A 20468-nucleotide genomic window follows, 5' to 3' on the forward strand; every position below is an offset into this window, starting at 1 on the left:
AGTACGCTTTTATTGTTTAACGCTTCTGCCGATGACATCCCAAATGATGAAATGCCATTCTGTGTTGCCATTCTCAGTGCAAAATATTTAATTCGCATCTTTACTCACGTGTATTGGCAACGATATTTCTAATAACAAGCGTAGAACGCAATTTTAATTCGCTTCCTGATTATCATAACGTGGAAGCGTGGTAGAAAGATGCGCCAAAATGCATCATTTGTGACGTCATAAAGGAAACGCCTTCTCTGAAAAAATTGGACATTTAAAAAAAATAATTAAAAAATAACTGTTGGGAAAATGAAAGTATTTTTTGGGTCCATGTTATTATAATTTTTTGAGCAATCACGATTGCTTATTGTTCTCACTTGACTGTTTTGATGTCCTGTCATTTTATTTTCCCGCCGCCACCCTCCGCAGCATCACCGTCGACCGGCTCCTCACGATGCTGCTCCTCTAGCGAAAGCCGTCTCCAGGTTGCATCCATGTCCTACACACACGCACATACATACGCAGCTACACACACGCACACACACACGCATACATACAGACACCTACACACACACAAACATACACATACATACAGACACCTACACACACACAAACATACACATACATACAGACACCTACACACACACAAACATACACATACATACACACAACAACCCACACATTCATGCCTGCACGCAGACACAAAAGCCTACACACACATACACATACCCCCCACGCACACACATTCATACACACGCAGCTACACACACGCACACACACACGCATACATACAGACACCTACACACACACAAACATACACATACATACAGACACCTACACACACACAAACATACACATACATACACACAACAACCCACACATTCATGCCTGCACGCAGACACAAAAGCCTACACACACATACACATACCCCCCACGCACACACATTCATACACACGCAGCTACACACACGCACACACACACGCATACATACAGACACCTACACACACACACAAACATACACATACATACAGACACCTACACACACACAAACATACACATACATACACACAACAACCCACACATTCATACACACAACAACCCACACATTCATGCCTGCACGCAGACAAAAAAGCCTACACACACATACACATACCCCCCACGCACACACATTCATACACACAACTACCCACACACTTATGCCAGCAAACAGACACAAACACACATGCCTACACACATACACATACCCCCTACTCACAACACACATACCCCCCACACACAAACACGCACCCCTACATACACACACTCGTGATTGCGAAAAACATAATTTGAATTCAAGATGTCAAAATTCAAATTATTATTTTCTTTTTGCTTATTCTTTCGATTTCAGTGACTAAAAGTAATACTTTTGACTGGAGGAAACAACCCCATTCAGCACACTATTTGAAAACACGGGTACTCATATTTGAAACAAAAAGTTTCAAGAAAATTTGAAAGCGTGAATGTTATGTACTCATTTTTAAAAACTTCATTTTTCTCAGTGTTGTCTTGGCGAATACTGCGAACTTTATTTATTGTCACTTTGTTCGTCAAAGTTACACCGAAAGTACTTATTTGGCAATGTAGTACTTTGTTAGGTCTTTTTAGCCTACTTTCCCAGTAAAAGTCAGAAAAAGAAGAAAAAAGCATGAAAGAAGGCTTAATGCATCTTAAAAATATCGTGAAAAACAAAAAAAAGTCAAAAATAAATAAAATAATTAAATAAATATTGAAAAATTAAAAATTGGAAAGTAGGGTATTGAGATGGGGAAAAATGTCTGTCGGTCTGTCTGTCTGTCTGTCTGTCGGTCTGTCTGTCTGTCGGTCTGTCTGTCTGTCCCCCCCTAATAACTTTTGAATGAATAGTCCGATTCGAACAAACTTTTTTTTGTTCGAAAGATATCGGCGAGGACACCTCATTCCCATATTTCACTTTTTGATTTGAACTATTTTTTGTTCAATTTTGAACAGTTCAAAAAAACTTAACATTAGCGCCTACGGGGAAATTCAAAGCAATTCCGAACTGTGAGGCGAATTTGCTTCAAACAAACTTTGTAGGAAAAAGCTTTTGATAAAAAACTTGTATATAAGATATCTTTTTGATTTGAACAATTTTCCGTTCAATTTTGAACAGTTCAAATCCCTTAACATTAGCGCCTACGGGGAAACTGAAAGTCAATGTAGATTCCGTACTTGAAGGCGGATTTACTTCAAACAAACTTTGTTGGAAATAGCTCTTGACGACCTACTCCCGACTCCGACTCCGAGAATTTAGGGGGACCTGACACCGACTCTGACTCCTGTTCCCGACAATTAATCGGACTCCGACTCCCCGACTTCGACTCTGACTTCGTAGCTTTGGCAAACATTTATACACGGAGGACAAATGACTGACTCCGATTCTTGGATATTCGACTCCGACTCTTTTATCCCAAAATGAGATTGACTCCGACTCCGACTCCGCTGCTGTGGTTTTAACTGTAAAATGATTATTGTTGATATGATTTGTTTTTATTTTCACGCTAAAGTTTTAATTTAGGTATTTAGTTTTCGGTGAATAAACTCGAAAAATATGCGCAGACGATTTTTTTTTTTTTTTTGACAATGAAACTTATTTCTTTAAGTTGACATTTTATTGTTTTTTTTTTTATTTTGGTAAGTGCATTAATTCGTTTAAAAAATTATTTTCGGCAACAGGGGAAAAAGAAACGATTTTTTTTTATATGATGTATTTATTTTAATGAACTTATTATTATTTTTTCGTTTTGAAAGCTGTTAAAAAAATTTTTTTTAATGGAAAGAAGTGTATTAGCTGCTTTGTTTAAAAGGTGCTGCTATTTTATTTGTTCGTTTCTTTGAAGAAAAGTAAGGAATATTTTATTCCTAGAAATCAGCTTAAAATATTAAAAAATATATGTTTGAAAAAATTTGCGATTTTAGCTATTTTTGAGAATATTGATCAGGTACTAGAAAGTAGTATGGGTATACGGGAAAGTAGGCTCGTCTAGTTCTAGACGGAACTTCTTGTTAATGATTAAAAAAAAAAGAAAAAAAACTTTGAAACAAGACCAAAAATTCCATTTAAATAAAAAATACTACTCCTAGTAATTAAATTAAGTCATGAAAAATTGTCCCAATCATTTTGGTTGACGTCTGATAAGGAAAACTTTTACAATGGCTAATATGTCTATTAGGATGGTTCAAAAAAGCTTTTTTTCAGCTAGAGTCCAGGACACCCCCTTTTTTTTTTCAGACTTACTTTTATTATGCTGTAAAAATTTTAGCTTCTTACTCAAACTTTAATAGGGTGCTCAATGACCCCTTTATTTAACACTAGTGGTACCCGCACGGCTTCGCCCGTAATAGAAAAATTAAAAGGTCTTTTGGTTCGCCTGTATTTACAAATAATGTATTGAGAATTTTCTCGTCAATTGGCTTGTACTCATGTTACGGTTACACGTTATGATCATTTCGTATCTCGCCAATCGGCTTGTGCCTATGTTACGGTTCCACGTTATGGTCATTTCGAAATTTACTCGTCCATCATATGGTATTTTTTTTTCTTAAAATTGGAATAGAAAATGAACCACATCGAATTTTCGAAAAATCGCTTCGAGGTGCACACCCCCATGCTACATACTAACTTTGTGCCAAATTTCATGAAAATCGGCCGAACGGTTTAGGCGCTATGCGCGTCACAAACATCCTACAGACATCCTACAGACATCCAGACATCCTCCGGACAGAGAGACTTTCAGCTTTATTATTAGTAAAGATTAGCCGTATCATAGAAAATGCCACAAATTTAAACATTTAATTTCACCAATTGGTTTTTTTTTCTTTTCTTTCTTTCTTTTCTTTTCTTTCTTTCTTTCTTTCTTTCTTTTTTTTTTTTTGCAAATAACTGCTTTATTGCAATATATATGCATATCACTGGTGTATATGATAATGTGCAGCATTGTTTTTTTCGGTTCAATGTATTTTGTTAACCCCCTCCCCATACTATTGGAGTTGTGGGGTGGGGGTTGAGCACCCTCTTTTACAGTTGAAGTAGGAAGCTAAAATTCTTCCGACGTATTACTATCCACAAGTCTAAAAATATTGAGGGGCGTCCTGTTATCTAAGAGAAACTTTGCTTTACATGTATTTTTGAACCACCCTAATGCCTATGCATATGAACGAATTGTCTTTTGCATTCTTGTTCCTGCATATCAAAAATAAATGAATAAATAAATAAATAAAAATGGGATCGTTCAGCAGACTTCGGCAAGAGTTATTTGCTGCTGCCGAATGCCAATAAATTATTATTTTCATAAATGTAAATTTCATCAATTAGAAACGTTCTTGTAGTCAATAATTAATTTTCTAATTTTGATATAGTGTTTGTTTTTTGCTTTATATATATTTTTAAGCTTGTTTTTCCTTTTTTTTTTATTACAAACGATTTTTAAAAAAATGTGTATTTTTTAAATAATTTAGAGGCAGAAAATCAATATTTAACTACGAAGCATCATTTGGCACCTTTTTCATGGCATACACCCCCCTCCCCAAAAAAATCAATATATATATAAGTAATTTTTTTTCACCAAAGAATGGTGACCCACCCTAATATATACCCCATCTCTATTTCATAACTCGAAATTTTCACTTACGTTCGGGATTTTATAACATATCTCTTGTCAAGATCTCACAGTAGTTGCTGAGTTACTTTTTAATAAAAATTTTTTGCATTTATAACAACAATAAAATCGTTTGCAAATTTCTCTCTTTTAAAATTCCCTAATGCAGGCCGAAAAAGCAATTATTTTTCTCCCCCAAAATGAATCAAATGCTTTCGATACGTTTCCAACTTCACAAATTATTCAGGCAGTTTTTGAAAGCGTTGGCTTTTTATGCACATGTTTTTTTTTTTTTCTATTCTCTATGAGCTTGGCACATTAACCAGTTTTACGTTCTTTCCTACACATTCGCGACGAAAAATACATACAAGTAAATCGTAGTTATAAGACTAAATACTTCGAAGCAGGAATACTGAAATTCGCATGGATTTATTGTCCTGCGCTGAAATAGTAATTCCTTATGACTGAAAAAGAAAAACAAGTATGAAAAAAAAAAACATGCATGAAGTTTCCATGAACATTTTGAGTTCAACCATGGCTACGCTTCTTAGTTGCACACTGGTTTTAATAAAATCTGCATGAGGCAGTGAGAAGCAAAGGGAAGTAAGTGCCAAACAGGAATATTTGCAGCTAACCAGTACAGATGGTAAGTGAACCTCTCTTTGGTTTTGGGGCAAGAGATAGTACCAGCAGCTCTGTTGAGTGCTGCTATACAGCGTGAGATAGGAAAATAAAATCAATGAAAGCCAACCTACGATCTAAACTTCAAACGAGTTTTACTCAAAACTTTAAAAAGTTCACTTACATCCCTTTGCTTCCCACTACCTATATCGTCGCCTCAGAGCAACAGTAAGATATCTAATTCCAGAAACAACAGTAAAATATCTTGAAATATACCGCCTCTCAGCCAGCCGAAACTCAGCCGATGACTGCAGTTTCGTGCTTATTAGCACTCATCAGTCCGGCATAGGAAAGTGACTGAGCTTTAGGTGAAAAAGTGCTAATAAGCACGAAACTGCTGTCCTCTGCTGGAATGACTGAGCTGGCGTTGTATTTCATGTATTTCTGCCTTAATCCTAGCTATAGGGCGGTAACTTACTGAGAATACTAAGATATCTTACTTTTGTTATGAAGCGACGATATATCCATTCTTTTAAGATAACTCTCTCTTACTTTGTAAATTCTCAGGTTAATTCCTGGTTAAATTTCGTTTTTTCAAAAGCGAAAAAAATTGACTTCAGAAATTTACGATTCATTCCTTCCCATACATTCATTAATGATTGACCATTCATCTTTGCAGCTTTTAGGAACGCCGGAACCTCCAGGAAAACCAACGGGTGCTTCCAGCAGTGCTTCCCAACGACACTCCTGCTTTTCTGTTCTTTTACTGACTAATAAATTGATTTTCTTTCATTCATGTATTTATTCATTGACTCGTGAAACGACAATAACTCGCGATAAGAATCTAAATATGACTCTAAAACCAAGAAGGTTGGCAATTTGAATTGTTGCGAAATCAGATTCATCATGACTGGGCAACTTTTATAGAAAATCCTAGAGAGTGTTGATCGAAGGGGCGGTTTGATCCACCCCCACTTTTTGATACTTAATCATTTATGTAGCTGAGGAGTATAGGGGAGAGAGCCTTGGGACACTTTTCATATTTTAATTTTTAACGTCAATTATTTGAATAATCAAATTTAAAATCGAAAAGTCGCATTAAAATACCCCAACATACTTCTATGCAATATATTTTATAAAATTCAGACAGTTTGAAAATAAAATGTTGTCAGTTATTTAAAGTAAACGTTCCAACACATCCTGTTGTACTATGGGACAGTCTTCATGATTCAGGAAACAGCCATACCTGAACCAATTTTGCACCACAGAATAAACATTTTTGTTTTCATGAGAGTATTTAAATCATGAATATTTAATAATGAACTAAGAATAATGAAGTGTTATCCAACATTAAATGTATTTAAAACACTACATAAGATTAGAACATTGTTCCATGTTCCTAAACATGTTTTAATTATTAAGAACCATGCACATGTTGTACCTTGGAAAGTGTCCAAACAGGCTTGAAAACAGTTTAAAGGATCTATCCTTTGGTTGGAAGCTTTTTGCTCGAAAGCATTTGCTGGTTGTAGGTTTTTTGCATGTAAGAGGCCTTTTGCTCAGAAACCTTCCCTCCAAACAGAATTGAAAACAGTTTAAAGGATCTATCCTTATGGGTGAGGAAAGTATTTGTGATGAAAGACGAAAACAGAGAAGATTGTAGTTTTGCAGATACTTCGCGGGCAGACTGGATTTCATTTCATTTTAAGGAAAAGAATTTTTCGGTTTAGAATCAAGGCCTTCTTTTTACTTCCTTTTACAAAAAAGGAAGTATTGTATTCGCGAAAAAGTTTTCACTAAAAAATCAATCTTAATTTCCATTTTGCTAACCTCCGAATTAATGTTCAGTTTTTTTTTTTTTTTTTTTTTTTTTCGACCCGACCACACGTGGATATATGCCTAGAAACGTACAGACACCTCAAACATCCATTTTGACGATAACCGAGTTACTACGTCTGTATGTGCGTATGTGTGTATGTATCTCGCATAACTCTAAAACGGTATGTCCTAGAAAATTTAAATTTGGCACGTGGACTCCTAGTGGGGTCTAGTGGTGCACCTTCTCTTTTGGTTGTATTCGGATGTGCCTAAATGAGTCTTTTGCCCCTTTTTGGAGGGAAATCACTGTTAATTTCGATGTAAACTCAAGTAGTGTTTTAATTTGGCGGACACATGGCGATATATCGCCAGTCTTTTGGTCGCCAAGTTTTGTCGCCGGCTTGACGACAAATTTGGCGATTTTTTTTTTAAATCTCGTTTTGACTTGGCTACTGTTGTTGATATTTAGAGAGATTGAATCACATTAAAATGGCCAATAATGGGAAAATGACATTTAATTGGAGTAAAAGGAAATCATGTGATGCACACATTAGCTCGTTTAAGGGAGAGTTTAAGGTTTTCTTGGCGGGGAAATTTTTACAACGGGGTTTTCTATGAGGAGATAATTATTACACTGCAAATAATCTAAACTGATGCTTAAACTTTTACATTGTCAGTACACTAGAGGGGCGACACCGGTAACAAAACACCGATGTTTCAAAACGTCGATTTTAGAATCTAAAACGTCTTTTGGTATTAATACATCAATGAATAAGAAGTTCCGTCCAGAACTAAACGAGCCTACTTTCACGTATATCAATATCGACTTTCTAGGATCTGATCAACATTATCAAGCTAAAATTGCAAATTATTTCAAACAGAACTTATTAATATTTTAAGCTGATTTCAAGAAATAAAATATGCCTCTCTCATCTAAAGAAATATATGCGTAAAAAATAAATAAACGAACAAATAAAGTAGTAAAACCTTTTAAACAAAGCACTTATCAGTTATTTTCCATTAAAAAATGTTTAATCGTTTTCGAAAAGAATCCTCATATAAATAATAGCCGATGATCGAGTAACCTACCGGAGCTACCTACTGGAGTTCAGGATTAATCCATTGGAGTTAGGGTTGCAATTTCAACTATCAAACTATCACCAAACAGGCAATGGCTTCGTTAAAATGTAGAAGCAATTTTCAACCGTCATACCTTGACGGGCGATTTTCTAGTTAAAAATAATAACCTCATTAAAATTAATACATTCTATCAACAAAAAAAAATCGTTTATTTTTCCCTTGTTGCCAAAAAAAAATAAAAAAACAATAAATGTTCTTTCAAAAATAAATAAGCAAAAACAAAATGTCAACTTAAAGAAATAATGTTCATTAATTAAAAAAAAAAAAAGAAAAAAAATCGTATGCGCTTATCTTTCTGAATGGTCCGGTAGTAGTTCAGTAGTTTTTGAAAGCTGAGGTTCGAATGTAAAGGAAATATATTCTATTTGTGGAAAAAGATTGATTTAAACCGTTGAATAAAATAACGCCCATTTCAGGAAAAAGTGTCAAGTTTCTCCTGCATGTGACAGAGAATATCTTTTAGTATAAACGTAATAAGGGGCTTAAACTCTAAAGATTACTTCTATTCGCTACTCCAGAGCTCGAATACGCTACCTTGCGGTGATTAATAATACTAAAGAAAAAGGTAAAACATTCCGTTCCACGTGTTTTCTTTGGAGAAAATTACAGGCTTCAGAGAGTTTATGGTGTAATGTAATTTCAGAGAAATAGAAAAGAAAATTTCCCACAAACACGATGAAAAATGACTGTCATTCACTAAGCGTCAAAGCAAGTTATAAGATACGGATTTGGTTTTACATTTTTCATCCGGTCATTAGACAGTGGCTGCAGCGCCCCCTATAGTTTATTGGAGTTACGAATAGCTCGGCTCGCACAAAAAAAGTATAAAAAAATATATAAAATGTATGATAGCTTGATTACAACATTCAAAGTGCTGATGTGTGCATCACATGACTTCCTTTTACTCTAATTTAATGTCATTTTCCCATTATTCGTAATTTTAATGTGGTTCAATAGTTTACTCTCTAAATATCACCAACAGTGGCCAAATTGAAACCAGATTTAAAAAAAAAAAAAAATCGCCAAATTCGTCGCCAAGGTTGGCGACCAAAAGACTGGCGATAATTCGCCAAGTGTTCGCCAAATTGTAACACCACTTGAGTTTACATTTAAATTAACAATGATTTCCCCTCAAAAAGGGGCAGAAGACCCCTCTAGAAGCACCCGAATGCGACCAAAAGGGAGGTGCACAACTAGACCACACTAGGAGTCTACGTACCAAATTTCAACTTTCTAGGACATACCGTTCTTGAGTTATGCGACATACTGTGCGATCTTTTAACGCGAAACCTTACTCGAATTTGCGCATGCGTCAAATCTCTTCTGATTTTATCAAAACAGGGGTGATAGCAAGAAGGAAGTAACGAGCAAGCAAGAACTGAATGCATCGGGAAGTGCGCTTCCTCAAATCATCACCCCTTTTTTCAATTGGAGCCGTTCGCAGCTGCTAGTCGCGGAGTTCGAGAACAGACAGTACATACGCACACCCCCACATTCGCACATACATACATACATACGTACTTACAGACGTCACGAGAAAACTCGTTGTAATTAACTCGGGAATCGTCAAAATGGATATTTCGAGTGTCTGTACAATCCTAGGCACTTATCCACGTGTGGTCGAGTCGAAAAAAAACTCAACCGTCATTGGGGGGTGAGCAAAATGGAAATGAAGGTCGATTTTTGAGTGAAAATGTTTTCGCGAATACAATACTTCCTTTTTTTGTTAAAGGAAGTAAAAGTTACAGTATATCTTAATATCTTTACAGTTAGGAAAATTCTAAAGCAGTCAATAAAAGGAAAACTAAAAGTTTGAGAGTAGTAGTAAGCAGTTCTTTTTCCCTCAAATAAAACTTTAATGGCTGCTTTAGAATTTACCTAAATATCAAGATATTAAGGTTAACTGCAATTTTGGAGTGCTGTAATCACAAAATCATGCACTTATTTTATTTCATACTTTTTAGTGTGAACCACGCTATACAGATAGCATTAAAAAACATTTTTTATACTTTATTATAATGTTTTCTAATTCAGTTTCATATTGCATTCCATTGAAATCAAAACACAATGTTTACTATGTGCAGTAGCTCGTTTATGTATCTTGGATCAATGCGTTAGATATTTTGGTTAATTCGTACCCTCGTTAACCTAGATATCGTATTATTCCGAATAAGAATTAATGAGTTTTTTGCAGTTTTGAATCATTTAGGTTAAACAAAAAGTTTCTTCAACGTTTCAAAAGAGTTACGCTTTTAGGCCAATACGATCCTTTTTTACTTCCTTTTACAAAAAAGGAAGTATTCTATTCGCGAAAAAATTTTCACTCAAAAATCGGTCTTCATTTCCATTTTGCTCACCCCCGAATGAATGTTGAGTTTATTTTTCAACCCGACTACACGTGGATATATGCCTAGGAATGTACAGAAACCCGAAATATCCATTTTGACAATCCCAGAGTTAATTACAACGAGTTTTCTCGTGACGTCCGTATGTACGTATGTATGTGCGTATATATCTCGCATTACTCAAAAACGGGATGTCCTAGAAAGTTGAAATTTGCTACGTGGACAAATCATTGATAATTTCAATGCTAACTCAAGTGGTGTTATAATTTGTCAAACACTTGGCGATATATCGCCAAGCTTTTGACCGCCAAATTTTGTCCCCAACTTGGCGAAAAATTTGGCAATTTTCTTTTTTTGGTTAAAAGTCTGGTTTTAATTCGGCTACTGTTGGTGATATTTAAAGAGTTAACCACTGAATCACATTACAATTGCCAATAATGGGGAAATAAATCTTTTTGGGGGGAAATCATTGTTAATTTCGATGTAAACTCAAGATGTGTTATAATTTGGCGGACACTTGGAGACATATCACCAGTCTTTTGGTCGCCAAGTTTTGTCGCCAAATTGGCGACAAATTTGGAGGTTTTTTTTTTTTTTTTTTTTTTTGAGCAATTACGATTGCTTATTGCTTTCATTTGACTGTTTTGATGTCCTTTGATTTTATTTTCCCACCGCCACCCTCCGCAGCATCACCGTCGGTCGGCTCCTCACGATGCTGCTCCTATAGCGAAAGCCGTCTCTAGGTTGTATCCATGTTCTACACACACGCGCATACATACACGCACCAACGCACACACAAACACATACACACACATACACATACACCTACACACACATAAACACACGCATACGTACAGACACCTACACATACACACACATAAACATAAACACACACCCATAGGCACAACTACCCACACATTCATATCTGCACACAGACACAAACACATATGCCGACACACATACACAAACCCCCCACCAAACACAAACACACATGCCTACACACACATAAACATACCCCTACACAGAAAAACACATGCCCCCACACACAAACACACACGCGTACATACACAAACTCGTGATTGCGAAAAACATAATTCAAGATGTCAAAATTCAAATTAATTTTATTAATTTTTTTTTTTAAATTTTGTTTTAGTTTGGCCACTGATGGTGATATTTAGAAAGTAAACAATTGAATCACATTAAAATTGCCAATAATGGGGAAATGACATAAAAATTGGAGCAAAAGGAAGTCATGTGATGCACACATCAGCTCGTTTAAAGTTAGTTTTTTTAAGACCTATTCCTTCTCACGATTTATTTTAAATTCTTTATTCATTAATTTCATCATGGCTGCCGAAAGTAAAAATGTATTTAGCGTGGCAGTGCATATTCTTATAATGCTAATTTGGATCGCGCAATTTACTAAACTTACATTTTTCACTTCTAGGTGATTTTTCGCTTTATTATTCTGCACTGCACGAACCATAGATTGCTCAACCCTTCCACGATGAGTCTTATGTTGCCACTTTCGCAACACCATTAAAACACTTTAATTTAGCCTCAGTCGATTGTGTCACGTTCTTTTTTTAGTTACTTGAGAAAATTGTGTGTATATAATTACCTACGGTATATATACAGGCAGAAGAACAAACAGAGTAGATCCGGACCACATCAAGATGAAAACATTTCTCACTTTTTTCGTCATCTGCGTCACGTGAGTTTTCTGTTTTTAGTTTTATCTGAATCTGCTAGCATTCCTCCCGGTTTGCATGAAAATTTAGGCTTTTTGTCCAGGAAAAGGCTGGGATTTTTCTTTGAAGTTTAAAATAAAATAGGAAATTTTAGAAATTGAAAAAGTACTCCTTTTCCGGAAACTCTGTTATTCTACATTTTCTTACTTCCTTTTACAAAAAAGGAAGTATTGTATTCGCAAAAAAAATTTCACCCAAAAATCGGCCTTCATTTCCATTTTGCTCACCCCCGAATGAATGTTGAGTTTTTTTCGACTCGATCACACGTGGATAAGTACCTAAGAACGTATAAATACGCGAAATATCCATTTTGACGATCCCCGAGTTAATTACAACGAGTTTTCTCGTGACGTCTGTATGTACGTATGCATGTGCCTATGTACGTCGCATAACTCAAGAACGGAATGTCCTAGAAAGTTGAAATTTGGTACGTGGACTCCTAGTGGGGTCTAGTTGTGCACCTTCCCTTTTGGTTGCATTCGAATGCTCCAAAAGGGGTCTTTTGCCCCTTTTTTGGGGGAAATCATTGTTAATTTCGATGTAAACTCAAGTGGTGTTATAATTTGGCGAACACTTGACGATATATCGCCAGTCTTTTGGTCACCAAGTTTTGTCGCCAACTTGGCGACAAATTTGGCGGTTTTTTAATTATTTTTTTTTTAATCTGGTTTCAATTTGGCCGTTGTTGGTGATATTTAGAGAGTAAACTATTAAATCACATTAAAACTACCAATAATGAGAAAATGACATTAAATTGGAGTAAAAGGAAGTCATGTGATGCACACATCAGTTTTTTTTAATTTACTCTCATCAAGAATGTGGTTCAAATTCACCAGATGACAAATTTGAATGATCTGTAGAACTCCAATTATTCAAACCCCGACTATCCGAATTACTGATTAACCGAACTGTTTTCAGATTTTAGGTAAGGAATATCCATTGTAAACATGTACTAAATAAACAAAATAGACCCTTTTCTAAGAGAAATTCTAATTACCCGGATTTTTGATTGTGTGAGTGGGCTCCGGTTCCAATTGGTTTGGACAGTTGGAGAAGTATTGTACCCATTTTTTGAAAGAAAAAATGGAAAGCCAATTTGCACACCCCCCTCCGGGGGGGGGGTACAAATTGGCTTCTGAAATGATACCTTATAATTTAAATAGGGAATAAAACCTAAATTAAACGGAATTTAAGAGTCTTTTATTCAAATATTAAAAAAATTTTAGAATAGAAATGATCCGTTTAAGATCCGTCAAAAAAGATACGGATACAGACCTTTATTTTCCCGCGGATATCCGGAACATCACTAATACGAAATCAGCTCAGAGCTTCCCTGTGTTTATGACTGTGGGAGAGAGGAGGCCTATATTGAGTAGTAGACTTCTTATAGCTGAAATGATTATAATGATGATGAAGTGATTACAACGTATATCGCTCGTTTTTCGGAAGCATATCCAAGGACTGGCGAGAACCTTAATATTTCGTTAGCGTGATGCTTTTCAAGTATATTTGAAAAAGTATCAAACCTTAGAAAAACACGAGTTGACAAAAAAAACTTTTAAAGCCGAGCGAGGCTCGGTCGTCCAGGTACTATTTTTAAATACAGTAGCTTTGCATGAACTTTTATAACATTTAGATCTATGATAACACCCATCTTTTAGAGTCTCTATAATCTACAATACAAGAGCAGATTTCAATTTCATATTTTTTTGCATTTTGCTTAAACACTACTCTGCGAGCTTACACTACTGGCTCCCAAAAGTGTTCGTACACTTTGAAATTTTTTAGTAAAACCAAAATAACTCGAAACTGAATTCGAATATGAAGTCCAATATTTTTTCACATCATTCCTATGTCATTCTAAATACAACCCATTGGTTTTTTCAAAATATTGACGGATCTTCTTTTTGAAATGGATCAGAAAACGAAGAGACAGAGAAATAACACGCCACAAAAGTCATCGTACACTCAAATATTTTCGAATAAATTCATGATTAAAATTATCATATGCCGTTTTATTAATATTTTTGCATTGTGTTGAACCTTATAAGTCATTTGGCTTTATTTTTTTCTTTATTTATTCCTTAATGTTGTGCTTATTACTGTAAAATGGCTGGTATTCGTAAAAAACCGCAAACACCATTCAAAATTTGAATTTTTTTCCCACAGTAGTGGTAAATTGGTTTGAAATGACTCTAAATTAGTTAATTTATTTGTTTGTATAGTAAAGTGCTTGATAAAATGCTTTAAAGAAAGGAATCGGACCGAAAACAAGGTAAGAAAAGGTCAACCGGCAAAGTTGACAAAACGTGATCGTAGATTTAAAGTTAAAAAATTTATGAAAAATACACATTTGAATACTATAAAAGTTTCTGCCGAGTTAAATGAAACATTTTACATTTAATTTTCACCTAAAATTGTTCACTAAGTTCTCTGATTAGCTGTATTAAATGGGACCTCTTCCCGCCGAAATTTTCTTGGTCGTGCAAAAAACAGAAAGCTTACGCCTTTCGTCGCAAAATCAAAGATAAATAAGCTAAAAACGTTTTAGAATCTAGTCTTACTTACAGATAATAATTAATTCAACATTTTTGGTTAAATTATTGTATAACTGTAAGTAGAAGAAAAAAATTAGAAGCTTAATCTTAAGAACTTAGTTGGATCAGTTAATCGGGACGGTGGAGGTGTTCTAGTGTGAGGGTGCATATCAGCATTAGGACTTGGTAGTTTGTAATTTTTTGATGAAATAATGAATCATGCTGTTCCTTTAAATATTTTAAAAACCAATTTTGAAATCTTAGCCAAAATTTTGGCTACTAGAAACAACTTTGTTTCTTATCCAGATAATGATAAGAAGCACACGGTTTTCAACGGTTGCGTCTAGTGCCTCGAAAAATGTCCTTAAGTTTAGAAAATACCCCCTCAATCTCCAGATTTGAACTGAATGTAACGTATTTAGAGATATATGGAGGCTAGATTACGAAAATAGCGCTTTAAAACGGAAATAGAGCTAGAAACAGTAAGACTCGAAGTGTGGTTGAACACTTACTCAGAAATTACGCGAAAAAAAGAAAGAAAAAGAATGAAATCTATTCCCAGGTGTTTAAAAGGTGTTATAAATACTGTATGATATTCTACTAATTAATAACTTAATCAAAAGTTAAATTATTCAATAATATATAGACATTTTATAAAGTGTACGAAGACTTTTGTGAGATAAAATTTCCGGCACTTTTAGGTTTTTGATTTTTAAAAAATTAAGTTTTAATATTTTTTTAAAACTTTTCATGTAGTTTTGTTGAAAATTTATCATAGATCTTATAATTAAATACCTATTCTTAAATATTAATTCTAACCAATGGATAAGGGCCTATTTCGTTGAAAGTCGAAGGTGTACGAAGACTTTTGGGAGCCACTGTATCTTAAGTATGCTTTTGTATTTGTTTTACAAGAAAATTATCCCACAATCGTTAACAATTTGAAATTCTAAAACGTTTTTACTTCCTTTTACAAAAAAGGAAGTATTGTATTCGCGAAAAAAATTTCACTCAAAAATCGGCCTTCATTTCCATTGTGCTCACCCAAGAATGAATGTTGAGTTTTTTTTTCGACCCGACCACACGTGGATATATGTGCCTAGGAACGTACAGACACCCGAAATATCCATTTTGACGATCCCCGAGATAATTACAACGAGCTCTCTCGTGACGTCCGTATGTACGTATGAATATGCAAGTGCGTATGTGTGTATGTACGAATGGGCGTATCTATCTCGCATAACTCAAAAACGGTATATCCTAGAAAGTTGAAATTTGGTACTTAGGCTTCTAGTGAAGTCTAGTTGCGCACCTACCCTTTTGATTGCATTCGGATGTTCCTAAGAGGGTCTTTTACACCTTTTTGGGGGGAAATCATTGTTCATTTCGATGTAAACTGAAGTGGTGTTATAATTTGTTGGACACTTGGCGATATATCGCCAGTCTTTTGGTCGCCAAGTTTTGTCGCCATCTTGGCGGCAAATTTAGTCATTTTTTTTAAATTTGGTTTTAACTCTGGCCAATGTGGGTGATATTTAAAGAGTCAACCACTGAATCACATTAAAATTGCCAATGATGGGGAAATAAATCTGTGTTAAAGGTTTTTTTTTTTTTTTTGCTTCGGTTTGCAAGAAACTAGGGGTGAAAATATTTAGTGTTTCCTTGCTTACTCCAAGGCACTATTATCATTAAATTGGCGTATTGTAAAATTAACATAATTGCAAAGTACCTTGCAAGATGCCTTCAATCTTTGAATTGAACCGCACCATTGCTGCGGTCACTGTTTGGTGCGATAATTCTATATTAGCTACCAGTCTCTTTGGCTCTCTTGGCTCCTTTAGGAGGTTTTCTGCCTTTAGCTTAGTTACTTCCTATTCCCTGCTGATGAGTGCTAAAAAGCACGAAACTGCAGTCCTCGGATGGAATGACTGAGTTGGCGGAGTATTTTATGCATGCTGCAGAATTGTTGCCGATAATTTGATCATTCAACAGTTCTTTCAATTTTAGAGGGTTTAAATGCAAGTGGCAAGAAAACAATATAAATTCCTACGAGGATGTATTTTGTTTCTAGCACAAATATCTATTTCCATCCAATCCTGCAGCCCGGTCAATAGCTTATTGAGCAATCACGATTGCTTATTGTTCTCATTTGACCGTTTTTGATGTCCAATTCCTTTTTCAGCTTGGGCCAGTGGCCTCGGTAGCACCATCCTCTGCAGGCGCGGCTCCAAGCACTGCCTCCTGGAATCCGTTTCTCCTGGTCGGGTGTGTCCATGTCCTACACACACGCACACTCATCCGCACACACACACACGCTCAATATACACACACTCGCTCATGCACACAAGCCTTTACACACATACACACACGCCTACGTGCATACACACACGCCTACGTGCATACACACACGCCCTACGTGCATACACACACGCCTACATGCATACACACACACCTACGTGCATACACACACACACCTACGTGCATACACACACACACCTTCGTGCATACACACATTTCTAGGCGCACACACAAGCCTACACATGCACGCACGCTCGCCTACACACATACACAAAACTATTACACACTATTACCACCTCCCCTTACATGCTACTAACGGCCAAAACACTAATGGCACGAAATTTTCGAATTTCGAAGGATTCGAACGTTTTGAGGTGTGCCGAGTCCATTTCAACCATTTTTCTGGGCAGTGGCGTCCATGTTCTCTACACACTCACGCCTACGTGCATACACAGGTCTACGCACATATACAAGCCTACACATACACACACACACTAAACTATACACACGTAACCGCCCAGGAAGAGGAGCAGTTTTGGGGGACAGGAGCCGTTTCTAGAAACACTAGCCCCCAATGAGCGCGGTCCTGTCGTAACTCGTGATTACGAAAAACATAATTTGAATTCAAAGTCTCAGAAGTCAAGTTAATTTCTAGTTTTTTAAACTTATTTTCATTTTTATATCGTTGATTTCGTTATTTTGCTGTCCATTAATTTATTTTTTTCAATAACAAAAAGTAGTTGCAGTAGTGTTGAGAACACTAAAATGCGGAGACTGAAGATCGTAGTCCGTGCGGCAATGATACGAGTCTGAATGAATACCCGTTTGTTTTCCAGGTTGCAGCCGATGATGGCATCGGAGGACGCAAGTAAAGAAGAAAACTCCAGAGTCCGCCGTCAGTTTGGCGGCCAGGGCGGTTTTGGTGGCCAAGGTGGTTTTGGAGGCCAGGGTGGAAGTGCCGGTCCTGGTGGATATGGAGGTCCTGGTGGTTATGGAGGCTATGCAGCTGCTTGCGGCGGTTACCAAGAAGTACCACGTGATCCAGCAGGCAACGATGGAGGTATCAATCCAGATGGACGCTGAATGTGAGGTTGGGAGCGCTGGTGGTAGTAGCCCTGAGGGTTACCCTAGAGGTTTATACCATGAGGCCTTCAGAAGTCGAGAATCGCCATGTGGGAATGTTTTAAGTCAGAAACGCCTCATGGCGGGAAGGTAAGACGAAGCTTGTTTTCGAAGTAAATTCGCTTCATTGCTCCATTTCACTGCGTCTTATTCTTCACGAGAATCTGCTAAATGTAGGGGAATGTGGCGCAAAGTGAAATAGAGCGGCAAAGTGAAATGGTGAAATATTTACTCTGTTTTTAGTGCCACCTATCTGGCAATATATTAACACTTTGAGATCTATGCCCGAGCGTCACTCGGGTTGCCGTTTTTGGTGCAGGGAACTAAGCCCGAGATTCTCTCGGGGGTCAAATTTTTACTCTCTCAGCTATAAATGTACGAGTTCTACACGTTTCTAACCTTTTTAGATACTATAAACAAACCTTTTACTTTCAAAAAAATATATATATAGCTGGCAGCACCAGGCAGAAATAATTACATGAATCGTGATAGAATCGGTTGTTTAAATTCGAGTTAGTGCTTTGAAATGTACTATACAAAAGCAAATTTTATTAAATAATGTTTATTTTCAAATTAAACCTATTTTCAGATATTTGTTCAAGTAAGTTTTGTTTGAGTCTGCTTTTATGGTAAAATTATGTTTTCTTATGCGGAACTTGTTTTTTTAGTTTCAAACATGCGTTTTTCGACAATTTCTTACTAAAAATTGATTTTTATTTCATTCAAATATTTCCTTTAATACGAAAGAAAACATCTTGAAGTATGTAATACAATAAAAATTACTAAAATACATTTCTTCCAAGTATTTTTCTAAAAAATCATGCAAAGTGCCAAAAAAAACCCGTCTGGAGGGAGATATGCGGTCGAAATAACTCGGACCTGAAAGTGTTAACCATATACAGTGAAGCACCGTTTATACGTTTTTGAAGGGACTATATGAAAAAAGCGTACAAACGAAAAAACGTATTATAGATATAGGTTAATGTGTATTAGACTTTGCAGGGGCCAATTTTAAAAACGAATAATTGATGAAAACGTATAAAAGAGAATTGTATAAACGATGCTTCACTGTAGTACCACATATAGTCTATTGCAGTCAGGAAAACGTTATCCCTGTAGACCCAAGCGTACAATAACATAGGGGAACAGTGTTTTTGGTGCTGGGGTTTTGGGAGCTGACTTCGTATGAATTTGGTACCCTGAGTTCAAATATGACATCAGTTTTTGCCCAGAAGCTCATTTTTCTAAGATATAACAATTAGATATACATAAAACGTGTTTAAGTTACATCTATAGGTCAAATAAAACACAAAGCAGGGATATTATTTCCTATTGTATTGTACAAACAAAAAGAGACTGATTACCAAACAGTCCAATTATGCTGTTGGACATGGGTTCCTCATTTTTAAGAGCCTCAAAATGACTAAAATTGTAGTAATCTTACTTAAGAAAACTTTACCTTATTTTTCTTTCATTTTTCTTAAGTTTTCTCTTTTATTTATTTGCTTTTTTTACGTGTAGTTAAGTGTGGGATACTGTGCCTCCCAACAAATATTTTGAACGAGTGGTAAAACACCTCAACACCGTTGAAATGGTGGTTCCCCATTAACGTTTATGTTTATAAGGTTTGACTTCAGAGGACTCCCCAAAAAATGTTTATCTAGGGTCAACCAATGGGCCCTGAAAAATATTGTATACAAAGATCCAGCTCATCACACATCGCGGGAAGTGAATATATGCAAGCAAGAACTTAAATTGACCTTAACGTGTTGACAAGTTATTACTAAACTTGTCAAACCTTTACTGCATCTGGTGAATTTTCCTTTATTGTACAAGACTGCAGGCTGACAAAAAGGTAAATATGCCAGAAGCAATCCTTGTTTAAGAAGCGTATTAGACTGCAGGCTGACAAAAGGGTAAATATGCCAGAAGCAATCCTTGTTTAAAAAGCGTACTAGACTGCAGGCTGACAAAAGGGTAAATATGCCAGAAGCAATCCTTGTTTAAGAAGCGTACCAGACTGTAGGCTGACAAAAGGGTAAATATGCCAGAAGTAATCCTTGTTTAAGAAGCATACACTTGCTTTAGAAGTGCGCAAAACGGAGTTAAAACTCCACATTTTGGGTAAAACAGCAGCACTTATGTAAAAGAAAGTAGAGCTGCTAGAGAAAAACTAATTTCATATTTCGATTC

At 36.0% G+C, this 20468-nt stretch overlaps 1 protein-coding gene across 1 annotated transcript in view; it reads left to right on the plus strand.

The window, feature by feature from the left end:
• The window catches only part of LOC129232644 (uncharacterized), a 125017-nt gene that overhangs the window by 54920 nt on the left and 49629 nt on the right, over positions 1-20468 (plus strand). The window contains exons 5-6 of the mRNA XM_054866776.1: positions 17990-18182; positions 18226-18365. Of these exons, the coding sequence (XP_054722751.1) occupies positions 17990-18182; positions 18226-18365 (333 nt within the window). The remainder of the gene's footprint in view (positions 1-17989; positions 18183-18225; positions 18366-20468) is intronic.

The sequence above is a fragment of the Uloborus diversus genome, unplaced genomic scaffold (assembly GCF_026930045.1).
Source record: "Uloborus diversus isolate 005 unplaced genomic scaffold, Udiv.v.3.1 scaffold_13, whole genome shotgun sequence".
Classification (NCBI taxonomy): domain Eukaryota; kingdom Metazoa; phylum Arthropoda; class Arachnida; order Araneae; family Uloboridae; genus Uloborus; species Uloborus diversus.